We start from the raw sequence: 26,308 nt of genomic DNA, 5'->3' as shown, positions 1-26,308 counted from the left end.
AGCGTGAGCAAACAAGTAGCCCAAAAAAGTGACAATGTTTATGTAATAATAGACAATGATCGTGTACTGAAAAAAAAAAAATTTTTACAATGTATGTTTGCCACGTCCTTTACCACAGTGCATTTTAATATTTGGATAATCTGATATAAGCAGCTGGTTTCTTTCTTCTGTATCATATGATTAATTCTGATCATATAAGTATTATTTAATCATAATACACAATCAACGCGCCCTACCTTTCTTTATTGCTTGATTTTTTTTTGGCTTAACTATATCATACATCATACCATATGGAGCTATAGCTCCATGATCATACACACGTTGCACATACGATTTTATTTATACTCTGCGAGATGTTAAAGTACCTATATATATATATATATATATATATATATATATATATATATATATATATGAAAATCGTAATGAGTTGGAAAATCAAGAACAGTGAAAAAACTTTCAGCCTCCACCGGGATTCGAACCACGGGCTTCCCGCTCTGTTAAATATCGGATTAAATTGTTTAATACGTGATAACAGCCATATGACGGCTATAACCACATAGAGTTGTTTATTCCTGCTAGGATCGAAACTTCAGACCAACTTACTTTTACACATTCATGTTTTGGTTAGAATGATCACACACGACACAAAATGCTTGTATAACAAAGCCTAGCAAAAAAAAAACAATAACAAGGTCAGCCAACATGGATGGTTATAAATGAACAAAAAATATCAAATTTGAAGTCATTTTATTAGATTTAATCAACCAATGACTATTAGTACATCTTTTATTCATTCATTTGTGAATAATGCCCAGAGCTAAAGTTAACACCTTTTTGATTTCATGATTTAGGTTTACTTTTGTTTTTCAAATCCCAGAACAAAGTTATATACTCTCAGTGCCTTTGTGATGTCAGCGTCATATAGGTGGTGGCTGTTGAGATATAGATCACCTCATATGTTCTTTTGGAGTTGCACACTCACTGCTACTCATTTTACTTGTATGCACCCGTGTTCACACTTGGAATTACCCACAACTCCCTGAGAACAACAAACGAGAAGATTGTAACAAGAGTTTTATTTGTACACTTATCGAGCGTTTATTTCCTTTATTATCGTGACAATCGTCGATTATGGCAGCGAATTATATCCAGAACTCAACAGTGGCTTGAACAAGTTTTCCCTCAACTGACCACTAACCTGAAGTCTTCCAAACAGCATCAGAATTTAATAAGACCATTTGGAGTGGTCTGATCATTACAAATATCTGTATCACACCGCTACCTTTGTTGATGGTTACTTGAAATGAAATCAAGAGACATCAGAAAAGTCAAATTACATAGAGGGTAACTTCGCAACAGTAGAAAGAATGAACTCATTGATTTAGCAAGGTAAGGTACTTTATCATTACCTTAAAGGCATTGAAGACTCGCCCCAAACCGCCCCCATGCGGCCATCTGAGAAAGTTAAATTTCTGTTGCTTGCAAGTGACGTTTTGTTCGTGTCGCTACAAAATGCAGGCAGTAATGAAACGTAAAACCTTGTTATCTTTAGCTGGACCTGAAATGTCCATCGCTGTATCGTATATACCGCAGCAGTATGTGCTGACTGTACAATATTGTCTAATTACCGAAGGTAGCAAGCTGTGTGTGTATTTTCTGGGATCGATGGTGGTGTCTAACACTTCTGTTTACACGTACCTCATTCGAAACAAGGTCAGATTACTGGCATTAGACGTTTCTTTTTGCGCGAGTCTTCACACCCTTTAAAGAGGTCAGCCCTCAAAGACAGCAAGATAGTCAGGTGGCTTAGCAACAATTTTCAAGATTAACGTTACCGGCCGGACAAAAGTACCAAAATTGGCATGGAGTTTCTTTTCGACCTATCTATTGATTTTATCCGTGGAACCCACTTGAACGGCTCCGATTTTCCAAGATGGCGGCCAAAATCCAAGATGGCCGCCAGAACAAAAAGGAAATGTCATATATCTGGCTGTAAAAATCGGAGATGACCAAATGAGGGGTCAATTCAGGTGTTTCAGGGGTCACTGAAACAGATGATGGTCATGGCATGTTGCTTGAGTAACCCACTTCCAAGATGGCGGCCAAAATCCAAGATGGCCGCCAGAAAAAAAAAGGAAATGTCATATATCTGGCTGTAAAAATCGGAGATGAACAAATGAGGGGTCAATTCAGGTGTTTCCGGGGTCACTGAAACAGATGATGGTCATGGCATGTTGCTTGAGTAACCCACTTCTAAGATGGCGGCCAAAATCCAAGATGGCCCCAGAAAAAAGGAAATGTCATATATCTGGCTGTAAAAATCGGAGATGAACAAATGAGGGGTCAATTAAGGTGTTTCCGGGCTCACTGAAACAGATGATGGGGGATGGCATGTTGCTTGGGCCAACCACTTCCAATATGGCGGCCAGAATCCAAAAGATAGCCGCCTGAAAAAAAAAAGGAAATTTCATATATATTTATTCCCCAGACCCCCTGTGCGCTTTACTGATCGGGACCATCAAACCTTCCGTCCTCAAACGTGTAAATGAAACTGGGCTAGCACCCTGACTGTATGTTATGGCTGGTATTCTAATTGTGTCACTTTGGCTCAGGAAGCCACTAAGGACTTATTGGGGAACTTTGAGGTGTGATCGACAGTGGATAGACACTGTCGCAAAGCCCGTTATTATATGGGAGTTACAAGTGTCATGTTAGACTGATTACATTGAGTCAACTATATAAAGGGTAACTTGAGGGAAAACCGACCAGATGTGAATACCGACTCTTTGGAAAGATTTTGTACGATTGTGTACCCTTCATAAACACAACGTCAATTCTGCGAACAACACACGCTAAGTCAGGTCACTAGTCATTTGAGGTATTTAGGTCGTTCTTTTTGAACCTGTACTCCAGGGCTGCTGTTAGCGAGGATCTCCAGGAAGACTTGTTGTCTGGTATAGACAAAGCCCCCCCCCCCCCCCCCCCATCAGAGTAAAAACGATAGCTTGGGTTCGAATCTCTCCGTTGGTGAGCTCTGAACAGCGGTAGCAGCGATAAAGAAGGGAAAGTCCCCCGGTCCCGATGGCCTCACTGCTGAGTTCTATAGGACCTTCTGGGAGGTTCTCGGTGGGGACTTGAGAGACGTGTTCGCTACCGCTTTCCAGTTAAATAACATGAGCCAAACACAGCGGGCTGGAAATATTGTTCTCCTCCCAACGTCGGGAGACCCTTTGGACCCTACTAGGCGTCCAATAACGCTGTTAAATGTGGACTACAAAATCCTGGCCAAAGCATTAGGAAATCGCTTAGAGGATGTGATGCCGGATATATTGTAGGTCCTCTCCAGACTTGTGCTGTGCGAGGCAAGTGTATTCAACATGACCTCTGATTGATGAGAGACTTGATAGAGTTTGTTAAAGTGATTTGCCATGTGCACTGGTCTCCTTGGACCAGGAGAAGGCCTTTGACATGGTAGATCACGACTTTCTGTTCAGATCCTTTGAGTCCTTCGGATTGAACTCAGTGTTTATTCGTTGGGTCTGGTTACTATATAAGGACGTCACGAGCATGGTCACTGTTAACGGATTAACTTCTGGTCCCTTCCCGGTTCGAAGGGGAGTCCGTCAGGGTTGTCCCCTCTTGTATGTTGGGTTGTATGTTCTCTTCAGCGAAACGCTCAGTACCTTGCTGGACAGTTGCTTGGGTTTTCGACCCTTCAATGTACCGGGTGGGGCTAGAGTTAAATGCGTGCAATATGCCGATGACGTCACTTGTATTGTGTCGGACCTCGCCTACTTCAAGCCTTTATCGAAGGTTTTGGCCACCTTCCAAGAGGCTACTGGTGCCAGACTTAACAAGTCCAAGACCAAAGGGCTGCGTTTAGGAGGTTGGCGCGGCCAATCCCTCCCGTTCGATTCTACTTGGTCAGATGTCATGATCAGGGTAAATGGCATCTGGCTAGGTTATGGTGCCCCGGAGGCCACCACTTGGGCTGAGAAGGCTGATCAGGTGGAGGCAAGGCTCGACACATTCAGTCGGAGGTGGCTCTCCCTCCCTGGGAAGGTTACAGTTGTTAATCGTTTTATTGTTACTCTCCTTTGGTATCCTGGTACGGTAATCGCTGCACCGGATCATGCCTTGGTGCGATTGGAGAGGATCATTTCTGATTTCATTTGGGGAAGGCGCAAACCAAACCTTGTCAAAAGGACCGTTCGGCGTGAGCGGTGGGAATGGTTTGGTCCACCTACCATCTAAACTGCGCTTTCTCCTTTTGAAAGGTTTTTTCGTTGCGTTTGAGAATCCCTCGTTTCCCTTTGCCTTTTTTGTTAGGTTCTGGGGTGGGCTTCTTTTTCGCCACCACTGGCCCGGATCCTTTTCCAATAACCGGCCAAAGGCGACACGCCCTTCGGGGGTGTATACTCAGATTGGTGACTCACTTCGTAGAATCGAAGAGGGTGGGCCAGATGTTCTGCTGAACGTGGCCCCCTCTGTGTTATGTTTAATGCTCGCGCCTGTGTGCCCGTCGGCTTGCCAAACCGCCATCTCTCCAGATGTGTGGCGGTCTGTGTGTTGTAAGTCACTAGATAGCCGTCTCCGGGACTTGGCGAGGAGGATTGCACATGGGGTCCTCATTACTAACCATTTTCGCCTAGTCAGGTGGCGATTAGGTGATGGGATTTGTCCCCGTGTGGGCTGTAAAGCCATCGAGACGATGCAACACCTTTTGCTGGAGTGTCCCTTTGTCCGGTTGGTGTGGTAATGATGGTTTCACGCCTTCGTTATTGGTGTTATTGGTTGCACACAGTGGGCCATTAGTAGTGATTTTGTTTTGGATGGTTTGATGCCCCTTGTGTGCCCAACCTGGGTAAGAGATCTGCTGTTGTTGTTTGCCGCTATCATCAGGAGACACATCTGGAACAGCAGATGCCGCCTAGTTTTCGATGGGGACGTCTGGAGGGCCGAGGCTGTCGTACCCCTCGTGCAAAGTGACATCATGGTTGCGCATGGAGGCGGACCAAAAACATTACGTTATAGTAAATCTGTCTAATTTTCACACTGCATCGACTAAAAGTCAGTCTGGTGGTTGGATTTTCAATACTAATCAGAAGGAATCAGAATCTTCAAAGTCAAGTCTACACTTCCACTGACCTTTAACAGTGACAACAAGTGTATTTTCTGTTATATTGTCCGCCATCTTGGAAATGGGTGACCCAAGCAACGTGTCATGACCATCGTCTGTTTTGGTGACCAAGGAAACACCTGAATTGACCCCTCATTTGTTCATTTCTGATTTTTACAGCCAGATATATGACATTTCCTTATTTTTCTGGCGGCCATCTTAGATTTTGGCCGCCATCTTGGAAATGGGTTGCCCAAGCAACATGCCATGACCATCATCTGTTTCAGCGAACCCAGGAAATACCTGAATTGAACCCTCATTTGTTCATTTCTGATTTTTACAGCCAGATATGTGACATTTCCTTTTTTTCTGGCGGCCATCTTGGATTTTGGCCGCCATCTTGAAAAATCGGAATCGATAAAGTGGGTTCCACGGATAAAATCAATAGATAGGTCGAAAAGAAACTCCATGCCAAATTTTGTACTTTTGTCCGGCCGGTAACGTTAAATTTGCTAAGCCACCTGACTAAGACAAAAAGTCATACACACACAACCAGCAGGTCATACATACATGTGTGTCAACCTTTGTTCAAGAGTTTCCACACTTTTTCCCCAGTGAAAACATGTTCTGATGTGTGACAAAGAGGGGGAAAGCTGGCAAATCTGTGTCAATGTGTATCAAAATCACACATTCTCCACCAAATCTTACATGGAATTTCCATGAATTATGACAGCTTTCCACACCCAAATTTGGAAACCTTTAACCCACCTGTTGTCCTCTCACTCATGTAGGTTTACAGAAAAATGCAAAACATTACACACAGCAAATAATGTGTAATTTTAATACTGAGTCACTGTTGTCTATTCCTACCCGTACTGGGAGGATGGGGAGGATTACCCATACTGGGAAGATGGGGAGGATTACCTGTACTGGGAGGATGGGGAGGATTACCCATACTGGGAGGATGGGGAGGATTACCCATACTGGGAAGATGGGGAGGATTAACCATACTTGGAGGATGGGGAGGATTAACCATATAGGAGGATGGGGAGGATTACCCATACTTGGAGGATGGGGAGGATTACATGTACTGGAGGATGACCCATATAGGAGTATGGGGAGGATTACCCATACTGGGAAGATGGGGAGGATTAGCCATACAGGAGGATGGGGAGGATTAACCATATAGGATAGGGAGGATTACCCGTACTGGGAGGATGGGGAGGATTACATGTACTGGGATGACCCATATAGGAGCATGGGGAGGATTACCCATACTGGGAAGATGGGGAGGATTAGCCATATAGGAGGATGGGGAGGATTACCCATACCTGGGAGGATGGGGGGAGGATTACCCATAAAAGATGGGGAAGGTTACCCATAAAGGATGGGGAGGATTACCCATAAAGGATGGGCAAGATTACCCATTAGGGGGGATTACCCATATAGATTTCTAAAAAAATTCATAGTTTTGGGAACAGCTGATTAAGTACCAGGAATAAGTTTAATTTAAACCATAGAGTGTAATTGCAAACCTGAAAGTCTCCCTTTGGGAGGGCTTCAGATGAAATATATATTTCCATTGCTTATACTCCTAGCAATAATTTTTCATGCCAAAAAAAATGATTTATTCAATATTACTCTACAGTTTTGAGGTGATTGGCCATCATCAGCAGCAGTAGGGCATGCAATGTGCTGAAGAAACCACCACATAAATTTGGCAAATTACCATTAAGTAAAAGAATTTGTTTCTAATAATAGAACTAACAATTTTCAAATGCGATCAACTCTTCATCACAAAAGGTAACCTGTGGAGTAACTTTGAGAACTATAAAGCACACTTTTGAGTTTTGTCAGCTTTTCAGTAGATTAGTGAGCAAATACATTAATATTTATAACAAAGCTTGAACAGCATAAACTGATGAAAAACTAGTATATGTAATAATGCTAAAGTGTGATGCTTTTTGGCCTCTGGTCCCCTGGGGGAGCTGAGCACGTGCTGAATCCGTCCAGGGTTAAAGGTTGACAATGGTCCGGATACTGGAATACAAAAAGAGGAAGGAAGATAAAAAGAGAGAATGTTACATCACGCAAAAACTGGACGGATGAAAAGATGCATAAAACAAAACACCACCTGGCAAAAATATCAATTTTGACAAACAAAAGACGAAGACAAAAGAGATTTAAGCCAATGTTTGCTGTAAAAGGATGACCAAACAGGCACAATATTTAGTATTGATAAAGTTGCAGACCACTACAAACAACTGCTCGCAGTCCAGGATTGATTTTTATTACACTTTTAATTTTTTTAGAAATGACTCTTTTTTTAAAGTGAGGGTCATCAATTAATGTGACTGGACTATTTAAGTTTATACAACACCTAATGTATTCTGGTCATTTGATTGGTCAATTGCTCGTTGATTGCATGCAAAATCCGCTCTATTACAGTCTATGAAATAGAACCATGGGTTATACTTTTTTGATAGCCCTTTTTCCAATGATAAGAGAGCAGAGAAACCTGTCTGTTCAAAACAATCTGTTGCATGAGTGCATTTTACATCCAATTATATCCAAATTTGAAGGTGTTGTATAAAACAAATAATGAATGGTTTCCATTCGTGCAATAGTGCAAATATTTCTTCTGTTGAAAGATGTAATTTGTTCTATTCAATGAGGTGCAAATTACATCTTTCAACTCATGAAATATTTGCACTATTGCAGTCATAACCATTCATTATTTGTATACTAACACACAGACTATCATCCTCCTCAGATGGCACCACAAGAAGTCAACTGGAAAACAAGGCATTTATGGCCTCACATGTTGACATGTTTACAGTGTGGTACAAAGTTTTGTCTAGGATTAATGGTCTTGAATGTCATGATAATAACATGTTTTGATTGAGGAACAAGAATGAGGTGAATCTCAATTAAATCCAGAGAGAAACCTCTCGGTTCTGCTCCCAAAATATAAAAAATCTCAATATGTTGACTTGATAATAATAGACACCATCACTAATTCCTGCAAACTCTGACCACCATTTCTAACAGTCGTGATATACAGATATTGTCTGACTATCGAAAGAGAGAAAATATTTTATAAAATATAAAAAATCTCAATATGTTGATAGATATCATCACTAACTCCTGCAAACTCTGACCACCATTTCTAACAGTCGTGATATACAGATATTGTCCGACTATCGAAAGAGGAAAAATATTTTTAAAAAAATATAAAAAATCTCAATATGTTGACTTGATAATGATAGATATCATCACTAATGCAAACAGTTTCAAAATACAGTCACGAAATACAGATATTTTTGTCCAACTATCAAAAGAGAACAATTCTGTTGAACACTGGTGGGCAGGCAGTCGTTTAGAGAATTTGCTATATGGTCCCTGCATGAGACCATTCCATGTAGAAAATTAGGTACGTGTGATCACAGTATTTTGCTAATAAGAGCTTTCTATTCAGTAACCAAACCGTGGAGTAGACACTGGTGGGGTTGGGGGTGGGGGAGGACCATAAAAAATTCTTGGCTCTGCAATAAGATACTCACCTAACACCTTCATGGAGAAGGTCAAAGGCCTTGTTAATCTCATCAAGACTGACATTATGAGTAATGAATTCATCCACTTTGATTTTTCCAGCCATGTAGTCATCGACGAGCTTTGGAACACCATCACGACTCTTGTATCCTGAGGAGGGATTTGCAAAGAAGTAGCCTTGTTAAAGAAGTCTCTACATCTAGGCACAGGTGTTGTGTGGGTGTGTCAAAGACAGGGGAGGGTGGGTGGGGTGAGTGGGGTGGGATGGGTGGGGTCCGAGGAGAGCTAGTTATCACCTGCAACCTTTTGGGGTTACATCCACCATTCCAAATGCATTCATTGGCAATCATTCTCAAAATGCAATTCCATTTATATTTTATTGACATAAAAAGTTTCATAGTAAAAAGAATTTGTCTAACGTTATATATACTTCATAAAATACATGACTAACGATGATGGGATAAATAATTGGTTCTCTCAACGCATCGCAGACGGTCACCTCTACCGAAAATCTACCAAAACTGCAATACAAACCATTATGGCTTACAGGCATCAAATTTATATATAAAATTTCTGCATGCAAGCTTTTTTTAATATTTCCTCCAATTAGCAAGACTGAGAAGAAATGGTACCAAACAGTCCAAACACATTGTACACTTCAGCAGTCTTACAACTGAAAGCTACATTGCAAATATGTGAAGCATTAGCCAATCAATGTCTGCAGAAACAGCCAGGTAGCTGTGAGTGTAGTTACATCAGAGCAAGCCAAAAGCCATCAAACAGTTGGCTATCATAGGCAATTTCCCCCAAGCAACAAGGAAATACAATATTTGATTCCAAACAAACTAGGTAGCAGAGTGAAATAAATTTACTACTACTTGGAGGTACCAGGGATATTTGCATGAACGGGTAACAGATGTAATTACACAGCTTTATCATCCCAGTGATGATCCAAAAACTAACCTCCAAATGCGGTTCCTTTCCAAACACGGCCCGTCACCAGCTGGAAGGGTTTGGTCGAGATTTCTTGCCCGGCACCGGCCACGCCGATGATGGTAGAGACACCCCAACCTTTGTGGCAACTCTCCAGAGCTTCCCTCTATGAAAGAGAAATGAATAGCTCTAACTTTAGAATGCAAATACTTCCATCTGTTGGAGAGTTTGCCTAGGGGGTGGGGAGGGGGAGGGGGGAAAGAATGGTAAATGTGACCAATTTCTGACATGAACTTATCCCTGGGAAATAAAATCAGCATCTTCTCTGACACATATCATATCTCTGAGGCATATCATATCATATCTCTGATGCATATCAATTCCCATTACGCATATCATATCAATACCCACTTGCTTATTTAAAAAAAATACCTCAATTCGACTGTCAGAATTTCCAGGACAACACATCTTGATTTAATTTGTTTGACAATGTTTGGATATTTTTGCCTGCTGTCATCCACTGTTTTTACATGTTTTGACCAATTTTGCTTTCTAATAAAGACATATTTTGTACAGCTCAAAGTGGCATTGCATGTTCTTGTGAGCAGAAAACACTTCGTATACTTTTTGTATAAATGTACTCTGACTTAGGACTTTTTATGTAGTTAGTCCTACGGTAACCTTCTCCTGCATTTCTTATTATAATGCAGGATTTAAATACAGGTTTGACTCATGTCTTAAAAAGCTTTTCTTTTCTACAAGTCTCAAAATTCTTCATATTGAGACTGTGTTCTAATATTGTGTGATATCTTATCATATTGTGTGATATCTTATCATATTGTGTGATATCTTATCATATTGTGTGATATCTTATCATAATGTGTGATATCTTATCATAATGTGTGATATCTTATCACAATGTGTGATATCTTATCATAATGTGTGATATCTTATCATATTGTGTGATATCTTATCATATTGTGTGATATCTTATCATAATGTGTGATATCTTATCATAATGTGTGATATCTTATCATAATGTGTGATATCATATCATAATGTGTAATATCATATCATAATGTGTGATACCTTATCATAATGTGTGATATCTTTTCATAATGTGTGATATCTTATCATAATGTGTGATATCTTATCATATTGTGTGATATCTTATCATAATGTGTAGCAGCACAGTCAGCAGTTCTCTTCGGAATCTCTAGTAGAAGTTTGTGACTATCAACCAAATTCAACCTGAAGACAGCAAACAGTTTTGTCTGCGATTCATCCCAATACAGCATCTATGGTCTCATTCCACCCCCTTTCTCCGCCCCCACATCCAGAAACGAAAAAAGTTTTCAAAGTATCGGGAAATTCCTAACCATTGTTTTAACATTTCCGATACACTCAAAAGTGAAGTCCATGCCACCATCCGTCATCTCCACCATGGCTTGCGTTGTAGGTTTGTCAGATTCTTTGGGATTGAAGAATTCTGTGGCTCCAAATGCCATAGCTGCAATACAAAAGATGTATCTCATTGTAACGACCAGTAATAACTATTAATATCTACTGTACTTGATATAGGTCTACTATCTACTGTTGTACTTTACAAACAGTTGATATGTAATGTCTAGAACAGTTAAGGTGTGTAAAGAGCACGCAGACTTACACGTCACAATTCACACACACACGCATATATGTATTTATATTGCAGACTACCTCATCTTTACCAATATATACGTATCCAAATATATATACAGGTGTATAATCTATATATCATAACGTTTCTATCTCAGATCAAACTTGCATGGCACAATTCACATATATCTACATAGTATATATGTTCCGCGCAATTTACCGATCTGCGCTATCTTAAGATTGCGCTGCGCGTTCTTAGGATCCTATAATTGCGCACCGATCTTAAGATTGCGCAAGGCCCGTCTTGCGCGTTTTATCGATACTGCGCTATCTTGCGATCGTAGCTGTATGGAGTATCTGAATCAAATGATGGTGTCGGTACCTCATTAATTTTCTGCAACACTCAACTGACGTCATCATCAATCCTATGGGATGCCAAGGTGGAGATAATTCACGTCAGTATAATAAGTACTTAAAGGGACGGCTATAGGCAGGTTTTTGTTCTAAAAAATTTTCTTTATTTCACAATAAAAGTGGTATAGCCTACAAAAAGAGTCCCTCTAAAACATCAGTTTTCATTGGGCATGTTGATTTCCTTTATGATGGAGATCAATTTTGTCTCATTTCATGCATGTTCTAAAAATTATTCATAGTTTTTCAGGTTGAACTGTGACACTTCTAAAAGGACAGCACTAAAGGAGATCAGCAACCAGTCTCCTTTTTCAGTCGGATTTCATCATTCTTATTAATCGATGTCCTCTCTGTTTAAGGATCTATTAAAACAAATCCTGTCAATGATTCGAGTTTAAGAAATTCATGTAATAAAAATAAATCCTGTCAACTGTGTTAACAGGTTCTTCATTTACAACACAACACATAAAAACTAAAAACATTGGAATTCTCAATGCAATGGTTGGCAACATTTATACAATATATAAATAATTTCAAGTTTACAGGATCATACAATGTATGATATTCGTCACCAAACTGATTCACGCATATAAGGACTGCATAGCCTAATGTTAGGCCTAGTTTTTGCACTCAGCACTGGTATATAGCGTGTGCCGATCGTAGCTGATAATGTCGTCTAGCAGAAAAGCTTTCTCTTGTTGCAATTTACTTTCACATTGCGAAAAGAACAGTAAATAGGAGAAAACAAAGTCAACAAATGATGGATGGAAGCTTTAACTTTGTTTTTTTTTCCAGTATTTGCAATTCACATTTCGGTTTTCTTAAAATAAAAAATAGTACGGAAATTCGGTCGGAAAAGACCGATTTCGGTACTAAAGCCATTTTTCGCAATTTTCGCGACATTTAAACGAACGAAAAACCGGCCGTTTAAACGTTTAGGTCTTTAAACGAAAACCCACAGCCCTAAATTGGCTACCCATATTTATTCATTTTGTGTTGCGTAGAATTTGGTGTGTTTGATATAAAAAAAAACTTGGCCCCTCCTCCCATGTTCTTTCCCGTATAGGCCTACAGTTAACACTAGCAGCTTGCTATTAATAGCTTGCGCAATCTTAAGATCGGTGCGCAATTATAGGATCCTAAGAACGCGCAGCGCAATCTTAAGATAGCGCAGATCGGTAAATTGCGCAGAACATATACACCGTAGAGTGAGGGTGCAGTTGTTGTTTGCTTTCAGTTCTTAAGATTTACTCTTTTCAAATTTGTTAATAATTTCCCACTTGGGCTTCTGGAATAGGAAGGTAGTAGGATGTCAAAATCAAGAAAATGCCAAAATGCCACGGTGGCAACAATTTGCAGAATTTCAAAGTGTGATAATTTGGCCAAGTTTGAAGCAATGCAACTGAAATTTGCAGAAAATGCTTGTTTCACAGTGTTCCAAGCACAACATAAACATGGTAATTTTTTAAAGAGGTCGAACAACATACAGCAAAGACTGTTCCTTTACTGCCATAAATTCAACCATTTTATGTTTTATACATTTTGCCTCCGTGAAGATTATCCCAGCTAACTCTTCTTTGCGAAAGTTCAAACACCCAGATACAAATAAGCTTACTCACCAAGTTCTTTCTTTTTATTGTTGAGGTCAATAGCGACTATACGCTTAGCCCCAGCGAGTTTGCATCCAGCTATCACAGCCAAACCAACACAACCAACACCCCACACTGCACAGTTTGATCCTTCTTCTACCTGTGTGGAATTAAGAGGTAATGCAGGTATAATAATAGTTGAAATTGGGCTGGCAATGCAAGAAGGTAAAGTATAAAGAAATAATTTATATGGGTTGGACATAGACAAACAGTTGGTGCAACTCGGGAGTTGTAATCCCTAGTCACAGGGGTGAGTGACACCCCTTTCAAACAGCATGTTTAGGTATCGATATCACCTCTCCAAAAACAGGCTAAACTTTTAACACAAGACACTGACTGCTCTGCCAAGTAGAAAGACATTCCAATTCGGAAAAGAGGCTTCATTAAGAACTAATGGCCTCGCAATTCAGTATCTGCTGGAAACTATCAATGCACTTAAACAGCAAATTGAATTTCCAGAATCCAAGAAAGCTGCAAAACAACTCCCTCAAGAAAACTCACCCCAATCTGCATAAAACAATATGTTCTCACAGACCCTAATGGCAAAGACAAAGTCACACACATTCAAGAGAGACAAATATCACTCAGGAAGAGGTAAAGGCTTCTGGCAAAACAAAACATGATTTGTCAAATGAACTAGGGCTTCTAGGTTAATATTACACGAGGGTACAGTCCCCCCGCCCCCTGTACAAGTGCAGTCGTTTACTATCCAATGTCAACTCTCTGATGGAGAAACGAAACTCTCTCCAAATTTCTAAGCGTCTACCCTAAATCACATTAGATTCATGCTCTTACCAACTAACTCTATACCTGAATGAAATCCATCGACATTTACATCTCCTTGAATCTTTTTTACCAATATCCAACAAACTTCCAATCCAAATTCAAGCCAATGGTCGCTGGAATCCATCCAAGGGACATTGTGCCCCCCCCCCCCCTTCAATCCTTCATTTGTGCCACGGAAGAGGATCTAAACACACATATCACTGCCCCTGACTTTCACAACAATCTTAGCAACATTTAGAGGCATGATGACACTGTCATTTAGCCAGACAGATGCCTTGCAATAAGCTAGAAATCAAGTCAGGAGCCCACACCTCTGCAACACACAACATCCTGAATGCTGATAGGTCCAGAAATAAGAAACGAGTCATCCAAAAGAACTTAAGCCATCCAAACCTGTTGGCTTTGATTTCCTGGGGGGGGAGCTCTTCATTATACCACCAGGTCTTACTTTTTGGCTGTCCAAACAGCAAATGTGGTCGTTAAAAAAATTTAGTATTAACATAAATAAAGAATGTACACTGTATGAGTGACGTTAATAGGATCAGTGAACAGTACACCAGCTTTGGGCTAGTAAACCTCCCCTATAGGCCTACAATTATTGTTGTTTTATTTCAGTGTTTCCAATGAGATAGAGGCTTAATACCAATATATCATTGGACTTAATTTGGGGTTACTTAGTTGCAATGCAATCTGAATTTGATGTTAACACCTAGTTGTCCTCAGGACAACCTCTGAAGCTGATTTTGGGGGCCCAAACAGAAAATTAGTGGTCTCAGACGACCAACAGTAATGTGCCATGTAAATGCTTCTGTACATAACTGATGAATTACAACAATTTCCACAGACCCCACAGTACTTAGGTTGTTTTGAAGTTCAAATTCCTACCTTGGCTGTGTTTAATGCTGCCCCATAACCTGTAGAAATACCACACCCAAGGAGACAGACTTTCTCCAATGGAGCCTTTTCATTAACCTGAGAAACGAAAAAGACAAAAAATGATCAAAACTGATGAATTAAGCAAAACACATAATTGATTGATACTCTCTATAATTTGGTTTTGTAGCTTAATTCTCAAAGATGAACCATCCAATTATTGGCTTTAGTCTCTCTTTGATTCAATTTCATGGGCAACTTCATTTTGTGAATTTGCTAAAAGGAACTGCAGCCACCACATTCCATCCTAAATTAAGCTGAGTTCAATCGTATTATTTGTAATTTTTAAAAGACCAGACAAAACAGATATCAGAAAGATTACAAAATTAAATGGATACAAATGAATAGCAGGCTTATGTCCGCTCACACTACATTACTGTCGACCACGGTGTCCCTCAAGAATCTGTACTTAGACCCCCATCTTATTTACTTTATGCACATCTCCACTCGAATCTCTGATCAAAGAATTCAACACAACGATAAAACTATCACTTTTATGCTGATGACACTGAGATCTGCCACACTTTGGAACTCTCTCCCACTGGACATAAGAACTGCTCCATCTATGGACTAAGTGGAAACTAAAATCTCATCTTTTTTAGTGTTCAACCGATTATGCATAACAGAAAATACCGATTACCGATTATTTTTTCCATAATCGTACCGATTCCGATTCCGATTATTTGAAAATGAGAAAATATCCCGTATATACGAAATCGGCAATAAAGTTTGACAGAAACAATCATTGTTGTGATTTCCCCCTGTTTCCTTTTGCTTCGTTGTTATACAAGGCTCTAAGGTATCATTTTGTATGTACCAAATTACCTCTGGAGTTTCTCGGAAAGACAAAAAAAGTGTTTTTTTTTTTTAAATTTCCAAAATACGGAAATATGACATCCTACCTGGTCAGTACTGTGCTAAGCGAATGGCCTAACCACCTCGACGTGAATGTCACCTGTTAATGGCTTGAAATGGGCTAAGAATAGATACTCAAAATATCCATCTCAAAAAGTATCTCAGACAAACCATCCATCTTCAATCTTTACCAAAGTGTAAATTTTAATGACATGTTGCCTTCATTCCGACATTATTTTCTACTTATTTTCAGTATTATACTGTTTATGAACAAATAGAAATGTTACGAACTTCAAGTTAAACATACCTATTCGTTACCTATTTAACTCTATTCAGGTTCCATTAGAAAATGTAAGCTTAGGCCAATCAAACTGTAAAGCAAATTGTACCATCGTAACTTGTTTAAAATTACTCTAAAATGTAATACCAGATTGATGTAAAGAAATAATAACAACTAGAAACTACCCCAATATAAAATATAACATTCCCTCTATAAGACATATCACTTACAGTACCTTCCAAACAAATGCCGATTTCCAGAAATTGAAAGTTTGCTACGCATTTTTTCTTTTTTTGCAAACCGATGGTTAGGCTACATTTCTCACTGACTTAGTGTAGTTGTTAGGCTACCATGTGGTCGAAGATTGCAGTTTCCGTGGATATTTTTATTTTTTTATTTGCGACACAACTAGAGCGAATAAACAGATGGCAAGGTTAGATTTCCATGCAGTTGACTTAGTATGAAGTAAGGCTACCATGTGGTCGGAGATTTGTGAGGATTTTAGGTTATTTTCGCTGGTACTGAAATTGCTTTGTGCACGCCGTAATTTTCCACGGTAACTTCCCGGGGATTGTGCGCGACCCTACCGCACTGCTTCAAATTTGATGCGAGATGTGAAAACTGTTTGCGCGATTCGCGCTGCAACTGCAATTCCTAGCTAAAGCAAACTCATGTCACAATTAATTTTACACAGACACCTGATATAACGAGGGCGATTTTCTTATATTTCTTTTTCACACTCGTAATTGTGCTTTAGGAGGGCTTTTTAGCACATCGCTCCCGCTTATTTCCGACCCTGTCAAGCACATTCGTTAATTCGCGAAATTGGTATTGCTGCTATGCCTACTGTGCCAAGAAATTTGAAGTCACTATAACTACGAGGGAAGCAAAATCGGCGACCCTGGCAGCGTAAATTGATGAAAGTATACACTGTGAAAGACGTATAGAGGGTGTCTTATTTTAATATTTCGTAGTAAAAGAACAAACCTAATACATCAGTTGATATTTTCAACTTCCATATGTTTTTGAATAATGATATTTTCACCTTCCATATGTTTTTGAATAATTGGTATGAAATAACTGGTATTCCACGTAATTTTTACCGATTCCGATTATGTTCCGATTATGCAATATTCGTACCGATTCCGATTCCGATTCGGTTAATCGGTTGAACACTAATCTTTTTCATTCATACTTCGTTTGTGAAGTATCTTTTCTGTATATATGCGCTACACAAATTTAATTATTATTATTATTATTATGAAATCTTAACGAAAGCAAGGAAGAGAAACTTCCTGCAGCTAAGGGATTAAGACAGTACATCATTTTCATAGCTTTCAACCAAATATACTACAAAGACACAAATCTAGTCGATGATTCAATGATGAGAGGGATCAAGAAAATTACCTTAGCAACAGAAATTTCAGCTAGCACAGTGTACTCTGTAAAAGTGGAAGTACCCATGAAGTGGAAGAGTGTTTTACCCTTGCAAGTAAACCTTGATGTCCCATCTGGCATAACACCTTTACCCTGAGTGCTCCTGTTGAATATTCAAATATTTTGACAATCTCAATTATTTACCAAGAAATGGCAAAGTGAAAAAATTATCAAAAGATGAGAAATCAACAAAAACAAAAAAAAGGCTAAAGCAAACTATTTATCCACTAAAGAGCCTGTGTACAAGAATGTGTAAATGTTAGTGGGCCTGAGGTTTTGATCATCTTCTTCAGAGGCTGAATCATAATAAATGAGTAGAAAGCATTGTTATCATTTGAGCACAACTAGGACAGGAAGGACCAAATTGATTCGAGGATTTAGGAGCAACAAACTATTCATTTCCTATAACTGTTGACAATTTTTGTCATCCATTCTTTCATTACTTGATGATCAACAGTCATGCAGTGGAAGAAAATCTTGCAAAGTCTAAAATTAGTCACTCTAAATCATCTTAGAGGTCAACTCATGTTACGGATCTGACAAAAGCCGTTTGTGCACTGGAGGTCCAAATCCGTCCCAACTCGATTTCGACCGTCGGAACATGAAAAACAGAGGAGGGCTGGGCACTCGATTCTGCCAAGTTTATATCCATGTTATATCCATGTTAATATCCATGTTACATCCATGTTAATATCCATGTTATATCCATGTTTATATCCATGTTGCCTTCTGTCAGCGAAACACAACATGTAGCATTTTCTTAACTGGAAATTGGCAGTGTGCAGCGGTTCACAAATAAAATTGCCCACTTTAAAAAAAATGTAACCAATCATCTGGGAATAACTTGTTCATGAAAGTACCATCCTCAGTCATGAATAGAAAATAATGAAATTGTGTGCACATCAGTCGTTGAGTCTGTGTGGGTCAGGTGTTGTAAGACGGAAGGTTCTCGTGACTTTGTGTGCCCATCAGTCGTTGAGTCTGTGTGGGTCGGGTGTCGTAAGACGGAAGGTTTTCGTGACTTTCCAGACCTACTGTGGGTCACAGAGGTCATGTGAAGTCGGGTAGCTTTGGTGGGCCAAGGTGCGCCCAGGTATAAGGATCGTAGTCTCAATATACTTACCTTATAACGCTACAGAGGTTCGTTTTGGGACTCTTGCAAAACTTGCATTCTCTGCATTGTGGAATGTAGAGAGGTACGACATGGTCCCCTGGCTTTACCGAGGTTACACCTTCACCAATGCTTTCCACTACACCGCCTCCTTCATGTCCAAGAATACAAGGGAATTTCCCCTCAGGATCGGTTCCACTTAGAGTATAAGCATCAGTATGGCAGACTCCAGTTGCCAAGATCTGAGAAAGAATAGAAAGCATCCATTATTAATAATGTTAACGTACTAACTCTACTCTTTGCAGTAAACCATGGTTGTTATGTTAGGTGCCATACTGACAGTTGTCTGTTTAAATTGACATGCAACGAATAGATGCAGGCGAAGTGAGATCCTGACAGCAATGTCAGATTTTTCTTTCTGATTACTGTTCTTCCATTGGGAGCTATATGACCCAATCATATGCGGAACTTTTCTTTGATGCATTTTGTATATTCCGATCGCGGTTTTTAATACTTACTGGACATACTTAAAGGCATTGAAGACTCGCCCCAAACCGTGTGCCGCGCATTAAAAAAAGTTAATGTTCCGTTGCTTGCAAATGAAGTTTTCTTCTTGTCACTACAAAATGCAGACAGTAGTGAAACGTGATACCTTGTTTTCTTTTATCTAGACCTGAGATGTCCACGCTGCTATGTACACTGTTTTGTGGGCATTGACCGTAGCTGTTTGCATTGACTGTACACTAGTGTCTTATTACCGATGGTAGCAAGCAGTGTGTGTATTTTCTGGGATCGATGGTGGTGTCTAACATTTCTGTTACACCTCATTCGAAACTATTATCCGGCATGAGACGTTTCTTTGTGCGCGAGTCTTCACACGCTTTAACATGCTTGTGATACATGTAGCCTACGTAACATACAGCATTCACATTGTATGGGTCTAATTTATGTTCTCTTATCACATTGAAGCAATTGGCTCCGATAGTAAGACAGTTATTCAGCAGCAAAAGAGCTCCGGCTGCACTTTTGAGGGTTAATTGCTATAACTCTTCAGCACAATGGAGATCAAACAAGAATAATGGTAAAAAGCCTACTGTATGATCCGCCCCAAGGGGAGTTTTACTGGTCCAATGCTGGTGTTTTAATTCTCCTATAGTAAACCCAATTAGTCATTCTTTGTCATTTTCCAAAATTTATTCCGACAACCAACTTTGCTGTCTAGACATCCAAAACATAAAGACCTCTTTGTTCGATGTAGAACCAGAAATACTCCTTTAAAAGTTGCACTGCATGTAACTGAGTATTTATTTTTAAAGTATCTGTAATTGTTTGAACATTATCTACCTTTTGTAATTCCTTTTTTTTTGAGGCAGGCAGCAGTGGCGGAGCTAGAGGTATTGGTCAAGGGGGGCGAGAATGGTCTGTAGGGGCGCTTTTGACACTATCTAAGCGGAGCGCCACCACGAGTTGGCGCAGAGCGTACTGGAATTTTTGAGTAAAGATACTCCCTAGATCGCCAGAAATGACCCTTTCCGGGCCTTGCTAATTTGCAGATAAACGAAGAATAAATAGGTGTCATCGCCAAAAAAATGTGACAAATGTCAATATGTAGATGAGAGCGCAATAAAAAAAGTCAATAATCGCGAATAAGTAAAAAGTGGTAAAAAGCTGAAAAGGGCGCCAGCAGTCCATTTGAGTCCGTCAGGGGGGCATCCGCCCCCCCCTGTGTGTATGGACGCTCCAGTTTCACCTTACCTTTACCCGGACTTCTCCTTTTCTGGGTGGTGCAACCTCCACTTCTTCTAAGCTGAGTGGTTTTCCAGCTTCCCATGCAACAGCTGCACGGCATGTGATTGGCTGGTGAAACAAACGGGCAGAGTAAAATGTAAAACATGGAGCATATTTTTAATTTTTTTAAAACTTTATAGTACAATGTGAGAGTCTGAAACAAATTGAACAACTGATGCAGAAATTGAAAGATTTCATAAATCAGAAATGTTCTTCTTTGCTTCATACAGTTACACTGTCCAATAACTTATAAACTGCACTGTGTATTTACATCTTAGTGTCATTATAATTAGTGTGAAAATTAATTACTGTCTAATTAGTGTCATAACTAATTAAGTAAGCCGGGTAGGTACATTGTTTGAAGGCAGGAATCTGAGATCAATACCCAACTTTCAATAACATCCACAGCAGTTTTCCTAATCATTCATAAGATCTAGTTTTACCATGGAGCTGTTTATAGCTCAATGGTTTTACGTTCTATTGTCATACCACTTTTCCACAGGCCATTTTTGTGAGAAAACGCACACCCTCGCTAGGATAGGAACACACTTATTGAAATTTTGATAAACCATGCCGAGTTTGGCATAACAGTAAATATAACATATGGTCTTGAACGACTTTTCTTTTCGTAGGAAGTTTCCATTTATTTTTGGGGAATAAAGAATAGGTTGTGTTGTGTTCTTAACATGTGTGCGTGTATCATGATGTATACATGTATTTTAGATCCTCCTGCAAGCAGTACAGTAACTCGCGAAGAAGCCCTCATTGGCTTATCAAAGCCGCAAGCTGACCGAAGTCAGTCTCTTAGATTCATATTTAACGTCCATGATTATGAAAATTTTGTCAATTGTCAACGACTCTGTAACTGGACGACATACATTAATCTTGGAGTGACTCGAACTCGGGACCTTATGATTCAAAGGCACCGGCATTAACCACTGAGCTAACACTCCTAGATTCTTAACATGATTCTCAAAAACAGATTGAGTTAACTACAGTACTACAGGAATGAAATACCAGTATTGATCTCATCTAGCTCTCTCTGACTCTCTATACATTACATAACATTATAAGCAACATTAAATAACTAGACATATGTGAAATATCATAACATGATTAATACAGCCATCCAATTAATTCCACACCCTAGGTAGGAAATACAAGTTTTTGAACTTTGTGTAGGACATTTATTTCCACAAAAAAAAAATGCTCAAAAAGTTGATAAAGAAAATCACACTGCATGATTTTGATTTTTGATTTTGATAATCACATTGATTGCTTGATTGTGTATTAAACTTTCTGGAAATCTTCTGCAACTTAAGGTCAAGATATGGTTGGAATTTGTATCATGATCTGTTATATCAGTTTTTTATTTGAGTTATATCTTCTGCCCTCAGAATAACCCTTTAACTATATATACCACTGTACTGTACATATAATGCCATCACTGTGACTTTGTGCTTTGGATCACAAAAGATTGCATATTTTGATATCCATACAAACTTTTCAATTCAATATAATAATATAATATAATTACCTCTTTAATACCACACTATACAGTCTAATAGCTACATTGTCAAACGTTTGAAACTTTTCCATTCACGGTCAGCTGAAGGGTGGCGTTCAGGTCTAACTTATTGTTCTGTAACAAGCTGAATTAAGTAATTCAAAGTTATTAAAAACTCTTGTTCTGTCAAACTGTTAAAGGCCAGAGTGTCTTTGAATATATCATATATAGTCAGTGATATATTTAAGCCTACATCCATGTCACAGCAATTCTTTCCAGACGTAAACAGTTTTTAAGAATTAATTTATGCTATTTGAAAAATTATACTGAGGTTTGCAAAAGTGTACAGCAAATACTTAATACACAGTGATATAAACAAATGGAAGCATTCTTGCTGCCAGAGGAAAGGAATGTTTTATCAGTAAGATTCCAAAATATGAAGAATGCAAGATATTGCTGATCTATGTGAAGCAGTTCAAGGGATTTTTGTGGATCAGAGTGATGTAATCAGAAGACCGTGAGAGGGAGGGGAGGGGAGGGGAGGGGGGAGGGTGGAGGATGTGCATAGAAACATAACATGAATGTTGCTGTTTCCATATATAGGGTTGCCAGAGGTACAGCATTAGTTAACACAGGGTTGTCAGAGGTACAGCATTAGGCCCAACTGTCTGGCACAGTGCATTGTCATGCTTCAGGCAATATGCATACATATACAGTATGTCCAGCATTTGAATACAGGACATCAAACAAAATTGAACCAGTCCACGATGAACATTACAGAATCCTACATTAGGCAAGCACATTCTTAAAAATCTACTATATTGTGTATGAATGAATGACGTGTACACATATTTGCATATATATACATTTGCCACCGTGCAAATTTCATTATACAATTAAGAGAATCTTTTCAGCATCTTATTAAATTTGTACTTTTTTGATACTGTAAATCTGCAGGTGTGCTGCTTGGCTTGCTAGGGCGTGCTGCTTGGCATGTTAGGGTGTTCAGCTTAAAAGGGCTTTTCAACTTTATCCTTCCAGGCACACAGTGTTTCTTCAATCTGTTTGGGAATCAATTCTTTCCCAGGTTGTGTGTCTGGAAGTTCTCAGGAGGGTGTTAAGACATAATATATTTGTACAGTGATGAGAAGCTTTTTTCAGTTTATTTGCATTACTTCTAGAGGTGAGGACTCCCATACTATAGTCCCTAACACATCAACTGTGTTTATAGTACAGTCTAAATTTGGCCATTTTAAGCTCAGAAAGAATTCTGTCATATCGGTTTGTCTAAACTCAAGTATTTTTTCCACTGTTTGAAAAAGGATGTCATTCTGATGTTCTTGTCGTGGAGAACTACAGTAAGTACTATAAACTTATCACCAAATGCCACAGAGATAAAACTGGACAAGCAAATAAGGTAGTGTTCCATGGATTGAATTAAATCCTCTTTGTTTGTTGTGTGTTGATTAACCCTAGCCATGTTACACAGTATAGTATATATGTTTGTACATAAAGTATATTGTAGCACAGTACTTTTAATACATTTAGAGCAGTGTGGATACAACTTAATTGAAAACGTTTAACACTATCGATGGTAAGGTGTGTACTGTACGTAGTACTACAGAAAATATTCAAATCCCTTACACAATATTTAATGGAAGACTTGATTGTAACAATGAGGCAGTTAGCACAGGTCACATCCATCATGCATAAAAAATCACCTATGATAAAGAGGCTTTGGACATTACTGTACAAGTGTACAGTAGTAATAATCACAGAAGCATGACAATGCACATTTTTGCCTAAATCCACAATTGCACCAAATGATGACAGAGTTAGGGACAATTAGTTTGTGTATATAATGGGATGCACAATGAGGCTCTATTGTACAATATTCCCTTTGATAAGGCCAGCCTATAAAATGATATACAATAGAGAAGTCAATTTTCAGCTGTTTTTGGAGACAATTGGTTGGAATAGCACCAGCTTGCGCTCTGTGCAGTTCATGGATCTGTTTGAATACCCAATTCAGAGTCTGATGTCAAAGGGAATAAAAGAACTGACAGATCTGTAATAGAAATCTAATTTACTTTACTGGAAATGATGTGCTTGGTCGCTTCAACAGCAAAGAGCTTTTATATATAAAACACATCATGAGAGAAAATTATTGGAGTGTTACCGGATTTCTTCGTGCTGATAAAGTGTCTTTACATTTGTGATATGTATGTGACTGTAAACACAGAAATCTCAAACCTCTGGAAATCTTGAATATATATATATAAACATTTAAAGCATTCTTAAGTTAAAACTGGTCACCAACATATTTTTATAACCTTGACAACCCACTCAGTCAAATAATTTTGTTTGTTCCATTCCCTCTAAGGAAGGAAGTTCTTACAAACAATAAAACATACTAGGTTTACTTTTGCAAAAATCACTAGATGCGAAACTAGGTAATTTTCTGTAGTGGTATCTTTGCAAATAATGGTGCTCTACCCGTACCTAAAATATTATGCAAGTCGACTTGTAATGAGTGGAATGTGTCCAGAATTCATTTAGATTACCTTAAATGAGTTAAAATAATAGATGCAAATATCACAAATAGTAAATACAATATGAACATTTGGACAATTCCCATCTTTCACCGGTCGGATTCTGCCATATAGCCTAGTTTCACAAAATTAAATTATAATATTTTGTGGAAAACACATTGCTATCTGAACACTTCTAGTTTCAAGTTTCGGTACTAATTTAGAATCCGTACCATTCGACTATTTCTGTTAATCCATATCCCGCTTACTATCTCTCTCCCACATTCATGTAATCACTCCCTATCTTCACCTCCCATTCTTCTATCTCCTAATCCTAACCAGATTATACAGTTGTTATTCTGCCTATTCGAAGTAAGCTTTCCCATTCATATGGTACAGATTCTAAAGTTAGGCCCAAGTTTCCCTTGCTCTGTTTAAATCATGAAATTTCTTAAAGTGCGTCATAATTGATACAGTGTCCTTATGCATCCTTCGACTATAGGCTACTTAATGTAAGGACAGTTTTCCTACAGTTCTACTAACAGTACATCTATGCTGGTCATGCAACTGACCTAGGCCTATACTATATCGAACTAGCCTTGCAAAATCTATCAGCTAGCAGTATTCCACCGTTGCAGTGCTATTAACTGTACTTTTGCTTTAGTAATGGTATACTTTTGCCTGGACCGGAGTTAGCCAAACTAGCCATTGCAGCCTGCAACACCTAGGTGACATTAACGTTACATTGCCAGCTAGACCTAGGCTGACGGTAGGCCTTTTGTTATTCCAAAATTCACCTAGCCTAAGTAAAAAAACAAATTAGAATGTCTTGTTTACATCTAGCACATTGACTTGTGATTGATAGATATCTCTCCTCTCAAGAACATTCATAGAATCAATACCTTTCCGGCGGTTGCTGCCATCATAAAAATTAAGGAATGACTGAGCTAATAATTACGACGATTAACAAGTACAACACTGTTACAGTACTACTCTAGTTTTACTCGTACTCGTACTAGTCTCAAACAGTTATTCTGATCTTACACGTGTGGCGCTGTTAACAATGGTAATTTCCCAGGTGCCTCTGCCATGTGAGCAATATGTGAGTTCTTTGGTGCCCTGCAAAACATTACATAATTTTTTCAGTAGTTGTTACGGAAACGACATGTAAAAATATTCCGGCAGAAAGAGTTTCCAAGAGTGTTAACGCATAAAAGAAAAGATGGACGAGGTTTCGTATGGTATTTTAATTAATAATATTTCTATATCCTACAAAATAATATGGATAATAAAGGTGAATAGCACAAATAGGTGAATACAAAGACTACAGTTAAGACTACAGGTGAATACAAAGAATACAAAGACATGCAGATAGGGCGCCAGATACAAAGAATTAACTTATCGGTAGAAACAAGGTCAGCGATGGTGCAGTAGCGATGATTCCGCGATAGCGAGTAGGACCATATCAATATAGGCGATTTAAATTGTTCATCCAAGGATTGTTCTACTTGTTTTAGCGGGATCCACTTCGATTCACTGGATTGATGTCGGATGTGGTATGGAAAAAGGAAAATTCATTCCTTAATAGAAGTGATAAGATATTTAGATGATGAAGAGAAAACCACTAGCGATCCTTCAGTCGAAATTTGAACGGATACATAGAACGCAGTAAAATAGTAATAGGCCTATAACAGGTAGGTGACGGCAAAACAATAATGAACCGTGTTATTGGAACTGGGTGAAAGGCGAGGTACCCCAAGAACGGTGTGTAAATCTCT

At 38.9% G+C, this 26,308-nt stretch overlaps 1 protein-coding gene across 2 annotated transcripts; it reads right to left on the bottom strand.

Annotated features, from left to right (window-relative positions):
- Nucleotides 1-6,644: 6,644 nt before the first annotated feature.
- Nucleotides 6,645-25,588, bottom strand: LOC139969052 (alcohol dehydrogenase class-3-like). Of its 2 annotated transcripts, none has more exons than XM_071973790.1 (10): nucleotides 25,433-25,588; nucleotides 20,460-20,561; nucleotides 18,717-18,946; nucleotides 17,564-17,696; nucleotides 14,974-15,060; nucleotides 13,273-13,402; nucleotides 10,987-11,117; nucleotides 9,638-9,773; nucleotides 8,686-8,824; nucleotides 6,645-7,162 (listed from the first exon to the last, which is right to left on the bottom strand). In XM_071973790.1, the coding sequence occupies exons 1-10, from the start codon at nucleotides 25,454-25,456 to the stop codon at nucleotides 7,138-7,140; spliced, it is 1,137 nt and encodes a 378-aa protein (XP_071829891.1). In that variant the 5' UTR covers nucleotides 25,457-25,588; the 3' UTR covers nucleotides 6,645-7,137. The 2 variants fall into 2 exon arrangements, with proteins under 2 accessions (XP_071829891.1, XP_071829890.1); XM_071973789.1 differs by having other exon boundaries at nucleotides 25,368-25,516.
- Between the last annotated feature and the right edge of the window lie 720 nt (nucleotides 25,589-26,308).

This window comes from Apostichopus japonicus, chromosome 6 (assembly GCF_037975245.1).
Source record: "Apostichopus japonicus isolate 1M-3 chromosome 6, ASM3797524v1, whole genome shotgun sequence".
Taxonomy (NCBI): domain Eukaryota; kingdom Metazoa; phylum Echinodermata; class Holothuroidea; order Aspidochirotida; family Stichopodidae; genus Apostichopus; species Apostichopus japonicus.
Note: the sequence above shows the minus strand (reverse complement) of the source record. Positions and strands in the feature narration are given on the sequence as shown.

What these genes read in the sequence shown, in the direction of transcription:
- LOC139969052 (XM_071973789.1), bottom strand. Translation starts at nt 25,421, where the DNA reads ATGAATGTTCTTGAGAGGAGAGATATCTATCAATCACAAGTCAATGTG. An exon ending in CTGAAATTTCTGTTGCTAAG is followed by an intron (nt 15,061 to 17,563) that starts GTAATTTTCTTG and finishes TTCGTTTCTCAG; the next exon opens with GTTAATGAAAAGGCTCCATT. An exon ending in TCGGAAATGTTAAAACAATG is followed by an intron (nt 9,774 to 10,986) that starts GTTAGGAATTTC and finishes TCTCTTTCATAG; the next exon opens with AGGGAAGCTCTGGAGAGTTG.